This window comes from Bos grunniens, chromosome 6 (genome assembly GCF_055505025.1).
Source record: "Bos grunniens cultivar Pamir isolate PY7600 chromosome 6, Bosgru_T2T1.0, whole genome shotgun sequence".
Lineage (NCBI taxonomy): Eukaryota > Metazoa > Chordata > Mammalia > Artiodactyla > Bovidae > Bos > Bos grunniens.
Genome location: NC_141170.1, coordinates 1209897 through 1218045, shown reverse-complemented (window position 1 = coordinate 1218045; position 8149 = coordinate 1209897). Strand labels below are relative to the sequence as shown.

At 71.2% G+C, this 8149-nt stretch overlaps 1 protein-coding gene across 1 annotated transcript; it reads right to left on the bottom strand.

The window, feature by feature from the left end:
- Nucleotides 1-1054: 1054 nt before the first annotated feature.
- ASPNAT (aspartate N-acetyltransferase) lies at nt 1055-5361 on the bottom strand. Its single transcript, XM_086404506.1, has 3 exons — nt 4810-5361; nt 3372-3536; nt 1055-1552 (listed from the first exon to the last, which is right to left on the bottom strand). Exons 1-3 carry the CDS (start codon nt 5183-5185, stop codon nt 1185-1187), a joined length of 909 nt encoding a protein of 302 aa, XP_086260632.1. The 5' UTR covers nt 5186-5361; the 3' UTR covers nt 1055-1184.
- Between the last annotated feature and the right edge of the window lie 2788 nt (nt 5362-8149).

Below are 8149 nucleotides of genomic sequence, written 5' to 3'. Positions count from 1 at the left end.
GAAACGACGTTCAGTCAGGGTGTCCCTCCAGACTCCAAACCAACCCTCCATCCCCCGGCACCCACCCCTACCAAACTGGGCCGGAAGTAGTGCAGATTCTAGACCACACAGGTGTGTGTGTGTGTGCGTGTGTAGGTATCAACTACCGTTTTGTCCCAAGAGTTAAAGTCATGCAGAGTGCTATTCTGTCTAAATAACTTATTAAAAAATAGGTCGGCTTCAGGCTGGGAGAAGCTACGGGCTTGGTGGTGCGGGCGTCAGCCTGGGTTGGTCAAGATTCACAGGACAGAGCCCGGCCGCTGTGGGGCAGAAAGTTCCCAGGGAGGTCCGGGAGCAGCCACCACGCCCGATCAAGCTGGCCCTGGGGGAGCGGGGGCCCCCACGGCCGCCTCCACCTTGCCCTCCTGGAGGGCCCTGACCGCGGCTGGACCACACGTCGCTATGGGAACCACACCTGGATGACGACGCCAATCAGCAAAGTCCGGGCGGAGGAGGGGCAGGTACGGAAAGGAAAGAGGGGGTGATCAACGTCGAAGCAGAGCTGGACTAGGGGAAGCGAGGGGCGAGGTGGACAGCAGGGCTCCAGAGAGCGGGGCACGGGCCGGGGCGCTCACCAGTCTAGGTCCAGTCTGGGCAGGGCGGGGGCAGGGGGCTGCGGGCATGCGGCATGCTGCAGCCAGGCCACATCCTCGGCATGCACGGAGCAAAGCGGCCGTGGGCAGCCCGGGCCCGGGGCGCAGCAGGCCACGCCCACTGGGGGCGGACGGCCGAGCCCCGCCCCACTGCCGGCCCGGGGTCTGCTGGGCGCCGGGGGCCTCACCCCAGAGGCTCTGTGCTTGGTGGGCAAGGCGGGGCCCCTGGCCACCTCGGGGCTAAGCGGGATGGGGCTGCTCCGGCCGGGGCCAGCAGCTGCGTGGGCTCGCGGCGGCCCACGCTGTCACTCTTCAGGGCGTGGCCCGACCCAGGGCGGGCAGGGGGCGTGGCTGGAGGGACCACCCACCTTCCCGCGCGTCACCGATGCACACCGGCCCGGCATCCCCCAGGAACCGGCCAAGGAACCGTGTGGTGTCGAAAAGGGAGGAGCCCAACACACACACCAAGGTGAGCGTCTGAAAGCGGCCCGGGCGGCGGGCGGGGCGGGCACAGGCGGGCGGGTGGGCGGGGTGGAGGGCGGACGGCGGCGGTCACTCCTCACGCAGCTGCAGGCGGTAGCGGTGGTAGCGGACCTGGAAGAAGAGGCGCTCGGCCAGCGAGAGGGTCATGCCGGGCATCACGTGGCGGTCGCTTGAGCCCATGTGTCTGAAGCCCAGCGACTCGTAGAGCTTGTGGGCGGCCGCCTTGACGGCCGTGGTGCCCAGCACCACCGCGGAGTAGTCGTGCGCCAGGGCGAACTCCAGCACCTTGCGGCCGAGAGCCTTGGCGATGCCCCTGCCGCGGAAGCGCGAGTCCACGGACATGCGCAGCAGCTCCACCGTGTTGTCCGCCGCGTGCGCCCGCGCCGCCACGATGCCCACCACGTTGCCGTCCAGCACGGCCACCCAGAAGCAGGAGCCTGCGGGGAACAGGGAGGAGGTCAGGGCCACGGGCACCACCGCCTGCCGGCCAGCCCGCAGGGCCCCTCTGGGCCGAGCACCGGGCCCCACCTGACTGCCGCCCGCAGCAGCCCTGGAGCCACCCTGCCCCTGGGCCCGAGGCTGTGCAGCGAGCCCTGTGGTCAGGCCAGCCACGCCCCCCCCAGGCCCAGACCCAGACCCATCGCAGCCCGGTGCAGGGCAGGAGGGGGCATGGGGAGACCTCTGGGGAACCGAGAGGCGCAGGAGGGTCAGAGGGACAAAGCCTGGAGGGGAGAGCTGTCTCCTCCGGTGACCCGAGGCCCAGGGGCTCCAGGAGGCTAGACCAGCATGGTGCCCATCCAGGGAGCCTGGCCTGTGCCCACCCTGCCCACAGCCACACCAGCCCCCACTGCCACATTCTCCCCATGGGAGGCCTAACCTCCCCCTAAAGCACCTTCATGTGACCCCACCAGGAAGACACTCATCTCCTGTCCGCTGGGTCCCCCCTGCCTGCTTCCCCAGCATGCCCCACCCCCCTGCCACGCCGGCCTGTCACCTCTGTGGAGGTATCCTCACCGCCGAACCCCAAGACTGAGCCCGGGCACCCAGCCAGAGCTCAGGCATGACCACCCCCCACCCACTGACCTGCCCACTGGCCAGGGGGCGGGCTCTCCCCACCCACCCAGACCGGGTCAGAGGTCAGCACAGGCTCAGTTTCCCCAGAGCAGAGGCAGCCCCCACAAGCCCCAGTGCAGCCCGTCAGCCGCCGCTCAGCCTCCCCGCCCCCGTGGGGTCTTCCTGCAGACCCCCTAGCTGTCTCAGCCCATCTGATCTCACATCCAGGGGGACTGCGCCCCAGAGACGGGGGGCCATTCCAGGCTTTGGTGCAAGGCAGACCTGGGCTGAAGCTCCAGGACGCTGATAAGATGCTTTGTTTGGGCTTGGAAGAGGGTCACGCAGAACCGAGGGTGCCCAAGGCCTGCCAGGTGGCTTCAGGGCTGAGAAGGACCAGCCGCCATGGCCCGGAGCTGGTCACGCCGGACAGCTCAGCCCTGCCCCGGGAGCCTTGCTTCCCCTGCCCAGCTGCCCTTCCTTGCCGCCCGCCAGGGTCCTACTAGACCCTCACCAGCCATTCAGGCCCCTCTCCACACAGACCTTCCTGCACCTGGGGTACCCTCACATCCCAACTCTGGGCACACAGAAAAGCCTGCCCCTGCCCCCAGGCCAGCCTGAAGCATAAACTCCCTAGAGGAGATGGCTCCAGAGCAGGTGCCAGCCCCTCCATCTACAGAAAACCAGGGCCGGGGCGAGACCCTGGGATTAATAAGTGGCCCAGGGACCAGAAGTGGAAGCCGTGACATGAGACCCCCGTTCTCCTAGGGTTCTCGTCCCCCCACCGTGGGGTCCCCTGTCCTGCCACTCAGGGCCCCAGCATTCCAGGCCAGCCCAGGACCCACGAGACGCACCGAATGGGCCCCTGGGGGGGTGAGACGGGCACCAGGCAACGGGCAGCAGCAGCCCGAGCAGCAGGGCGGGTCAGCGTGGCCCAGGGCCAGCTTGGGCCAGCAGCGCCAGGCCCTCAGAGGACACAGGACGGAAGCCGGGGACGCTCTGGGAGGAGGACCCAGTCCTGCCAGCCCGGCCCTGCCAGCCTGCGGCACCCCACCCCTCGGCCAGCGCCCTCCTTCCTAGGAGGCTCAGTTCACGCTGCGCCCGGCCCAGGCCTTCCGGTGCCCACCCGAGGCTGCTGGGGCAGGGGCGGCTCTGCGGGGAGGAAGGGCTGGGGGGCGGGGGCAGGGGCGGGGCCCGGAGCCTCACCGGGGGGCTTCATGTAGTACTGCTCGATGTCGGCCATGTCCGTGTGCAGCGCGCAGTCCAGGTAGGCGAGGACCACCTTCCGGCTGTAGTAGTAGCGCAGGGCCAGCAGCCCTGCGGGCACCAGGCAGGTCAGCAGCAGCGAGCGCGTCAGGGCGAAGCAGAGCGCTGCGGGGAGAGGGCGCGCTGAGTGCCCTCTGGGGCGGGGCCTGCGGGCCACCCGAGTCCCGCACCGCACTGGCCCCTGGTCGATAACCACCGGGGCCATGGGCAGAGAAGACCCCAAGCGCACAGCCCGGCCCGTTTTCTCTGGAAGAGCAAAGACCATCGCAGCTGCCGCCCCCACTTGGCCCTGTTGGCAAACTTCTCATCCATGAGGACGCGATGCTGTCACCCCTGACATCAGGACTTCCAAGCGTCCTGAGCACAGCAGCGGCCCCTGGCAGACTGCCCTCAACCACTGGCAGGCACAGATCAGGGCATGACTACGGAGGCGGGGAGCCCTGCCCATCACCCCAGACCCTTAGCTGGGTCCATATCCTGGCCTACATGAGGCTGGGGGGAGTCAAAGAGCCGGCAGGCCAGGCACCGTCCCTCTCTTGGGAACTTGGGGGGCCCCACCCCAGCCAAGAACCCTCAGGGCCGGCCTCTGGGCGTCGTGAGGGCAGGGGCCAGGGAGGAAGGCCGAACCGGGCCTCCAGCGCTCGGAGGCAGACGTGCCTGCAGTGAAAGGCCTCTGCTGCGTGACCTTGGGAAGTCCCACCCGCCCAGCCTCAAGCTCCACATCTACGAAATGGGGAGAATCGCCCTCCCGCTGCAAGGCCTCAAGGGGCCAAGGCTCAAAGGCCCCCATGGGGGCGCCCGCTTCAGGCCCACCGCCTCTCGCCCCGCTTCCTCGGCGCGCTCCCTCCGCCCGGCACCCCGGGGAGCTGGCTGCCTGCCCCTCATAAATTAGCACTTGGAGCCGGCGAGGCAACCTCCCCCGCCGGGTGGATTATATATAGTTACACGCGCCGGGCGCGGGGCCTCGGCGGCGGGCGCTACCTGCTGCTCCCCCGCCCCCACCCGGGATGACCGGGGAGGGGACGCGGGTGGAGACCCCAGTCCTCCCCGCCCGCAGCCCCTGCACCCGGCCCACACCGGTTCCCACGCCCCCGCCCAGCGTGCCTTGGCCCGGAGCCCGGACCGGCCCCAGCGCCGGGGGCCACCTCGCCCCGGGGCCGCCGCAGAACGTGCGCGTCCAAGGGGAAGGCAGCGGTCCGCCTCCTTCCCGGGCAGAGGCCCGGGGCCGAGGTTGGGGGGGGCGGGGGGGCGGGGGACAAGAGGGCCGGAGAGAGCCCCGTGCGGGTCCCCAGAGGGCCGGGCGGGCGCAGACTGCGGCAGGCCGGGGTGCACCCCGCGGCCCCGACCCCGCCGCCCCGCCGGGTCCCCGCGCACTGACCGGCCAGCAGGGCGTAGAGCAGCTGCGCGCGCGGGTGCTGCCGCAGGCCGCGGAAGGCCGTGTTGGGGATGCGCTCCATGATGCCGTCGTAGAAGATGCGGCGCGCCGCCTCCTGCTCCGCCGCGCGGAACTCGCGGATGTACACGCCGCGCCCCTCGGGCGGCTCCGCGCCCCCGGCGCCGCCGAGAGCCTGGGGGCCCGGCGCGGGCGGGGGAGCGGCGGGGGCGGCGGCCGGCCCGGGGGCAGCGGGCAGCGGGGGCCACATGGCGCCGGCGGCGGCGAGCAGCGCGTCCTTCTGGGCCCCCGGCAGCGCCTCATGGTCCTCGGCGGCCACGATCTTCGTCTCGCAGACCATGTCGGGAGGCCCACAATGCATGCACCCGGCCGGGCGGCGCAGCGCAGGGACGCGGGCCGGGCGGCGGGCCCAGGGCAAGGGCGCGGCGCCCTCGGACCCGCGGCGGCGGCGGCGGCAGCGGCGGCGGCTCAGGAGCGCGGGGCGGAGGCGGCGGGCGGCCGGGGCGCGCGCAGGGAGCTGCGCCGCATTTTGGAGAAGTATTTATAATGCAGCGGCGCCGGTGCAGTCGCGGCGCCCGGGGTCCCGCAGGGTCCTAGCGTCCACTGCATTGGCTGCCGAGGGTCACCATGTGATCTCGAGGGTGGGAGCAGACGCCGCCCCCGCGCCCGCCCGATGGCACACTCGGGCGCTGCACCGCGGCCGGCCGGGGGCGGCGCGGGCGTCCCCGGGGCGCGACGGAGCGGTCGAGTCCCCGCGAAGCCGGCAGGGGACGAGCGAGCGTGAGGCCGGGGGTCGCGGCCGGGGTCCCGGCCCGGAACGGGCGCTCCGTGGGACTCCCGGCCGGGCGCCTCCCGCCAGGGCCCTGCGCCCCCGCGCGCGCCGCCGGTGAGCGCTCGGACCTGGGGCCGCGCCACCGGACCCCGCACCGCCTCGTCCTCCTGCTCCTTCTCCTCGGCCACCGGGCGCTGTCACGGAAGCGTCTGTCTCCGTCTCCCGCCCCTTTGTCTGAACGCGGCGGTTGACCGAGATCCTGGGGAGGGGGCGCCCCGGCTTGCCCCGCCCGGCGCCCCCTGGGAACCTGCGCCCGGGGCCGCACGGGCTGGCGGCGCGGGGACGCGATCAGAGCGGGGTCCGATGCCTACGCCGCCCGCAGCCTAGCGGGTCCCCGCGCTCGGATGCCGGATCCCCAGCGCCGGCGCGGGGGCGCGGGGCCCGCAGGACCCCTCCCGGCTCGGCCCCCGCCCTCCGCGGCCCGCGCATGCGCCCCGCGATCTCGGTGCAGGTGCAGGGAGGGCGCTCGGGGCGCGCGCCCCGGGCCCCCGCGAGCCCCTCGCGCCGACGCCGCGGGCAGGAGGCGAGGGGGGCAAGTGGAAGGGGAAGGGCGGGAGTCCCAGGCCCGCCCCCAGAGCCTGACGAGCCCAGCCCCCCGGCATCCCCGCACCCCCCTTCCCCGCGTCGCCCCAGTTCCCCACAAGTGACCCCGCGGGCCGGCCTGGAGCGGAGCTCACACCCGCGAGAGTGGAGAGCAAGCCTCGGGCTCCAGGCCTGAGGACCCTCGGGCCGCTGGGGCCCAGTGAGGCGGCGGCGGTCACCCAGAGGCCAGGAAAGGGACCGCCCCTCGCGGGGTCGCCCTGAGGGACACAGGGGGCGTGAGAAAAGGGAGGACCCGGGGCCCAAAGCGCTGGGTCGTAGCTGGAGGGGCAGCAGAGCTGGGGCGTCACGCACTCGCTGTGTTTCGTGTGTCAGGATTTGCCCGGGGTCCGCCTGTGACTTTCCAGGAGAGCCGGGTGGGATCACTGACAATGTCAGGGGCCCTCATCCGGCCGTTCAGAGAGCCCTCCACACGCCGCCCGGGGCTGCCCCGCGCCGCCCGCCGGGCTCTCAGGCATCCTGAGGATGGCCGGCTCCACGGCAGGAGGAAGGTCGCAGCCAGAGGACAGCGTGCAAGGAGTCCAGGAAGGAAGAGGGGCGGGCGTGGGAGCGCCGGGGCAGCGTCCTGACACCCGCCCCTAGATCCGGGTCTGCAGGGGTCCCTACAGGCCCGTGGCCTCTGCTGGCCGTTGTCAGTCGCTCAGTCATGTCCCACCCTTGTAGCCCCCCAGGCTCCTCTGTCCATGAGATTGTCCAGGCAAGAATACTGTAGTGTTCACCATGCCCTTCTCCAGGAGATCTTCCTGACCCAGGGATGGAACCCGGGTCTCCTGCACTGCAGGCGGATTCTTTACTGTCTGAGCCACCAGGGAAAGCCCAAGAATACTGGAGTGTCTGCCATGCTCTTCTCCAGGCGATCGTCCCGACCCAGGGATGGAACCCGGGTCTCCTGCACTGCAGGCGGATTCTTTACCAACTGAGCTGCCAGGTCTCTCCCGGTTCCATAACCAGCCCTGCCCCTCCAGGCCCAGAGAAGGAGGAGGGCCTGGGCCCCCACTCAGCCTGACCTTGTAGGGCGCCCTCCTGCCTTAGTGGGTTGAGCTCACCCTCCAGCCTACACAAGGCTGGGAAAGGCCACGGCGCCTTGAGGCAGTGGTCCAGCCCCTGGCTGGGAAGGGAGAGCGCCTGGACGAGGTGGGGAGGGACAAGGCTGGCCCCCAAGGAGGCCTGCCGGGGTTCTCAACTTCAAGGGGCTGCGAGTTGGGGAGAAGGAAGAGGGGAGAGGTGCGGGCAGCTGGGCAGTCCCAGGCCCTGCCGCCCAGCCTCAGTCCGGGGCCCAGGGAGGGGAGTCCCCTCACGCAGCTGGACTGGGGGCAGGGTCCTGGGTGCTGTCCGGAGCCTGGGGCGGGCGGAGTCCAGCAGTCTTGCCAGCACCTCCAGGGTCACTCACCCAGGTCCACCCCACAAATTCCCGCCCCTACCTCTTGACTTTGACTGACCCAACTACCCTGGCCTGACACCTACCAGAGCCCCACGGGTCCCCAACGGGGATAGTGGGGGTCCTCTGAGCACAGCGAGACCCCCGCCCAGACCCCAGAATGGGGAGGAGGAGGGCCCAGCACCGGACTGTTCGTTGAGTGGGAGAACCCCCACCCTGGGGGAAGGGGACCCGGAGCAGAGAGGGTCTCCGGGATCCTAGGGAGAGGCGGACCCGGGAGGGCTGCGGAGGTGGCGAGGGTGCTGGCGAAGTGGGCCGGAGGGCCAGGAGCCTGGGAGGCGAAGACACCAGGAGCAGACTTGGGGCCGGCGGCCAGGGCCCAGCCCGAGGGGCTCTTCCCAGAGAACGTGAAGGGAGGAAGCAAGAGAAACCAGCCGCCCAGCTGGAGGCCTGGGTCCCCTGCTTAGAACCTGCCAGGCAGCTCGCTGGGCCCTGGGCTCTGAGAGCTCCTGAGG

Excerpts from the sequence above, each read along its gene's own strand:
- ASPNAT (XM_086404506.1), bottom strand. The coding sequence starts at position 5,185 with ATGCATTGTGGGCCTCCCGACATGGTCTGCGAGACGAAGATCGTGGCC. Across the intron at positions 3,537-4,809 it reads GCTCTACGCCCTGCTGGCCG|CGCTCTGCTTCGCCCTGACG; the intron begins GTCAGTGCGCGG and ends CTCTCCCCGCAG. Across the intron at positions 1,553-3,371 it reads GTACTACATGAAGCCCCCCG|GCTCCTGCTTCTGGGTGGCC; the intron begins GTGAGGCTCCGG and ends TGTTCCCCGCAG.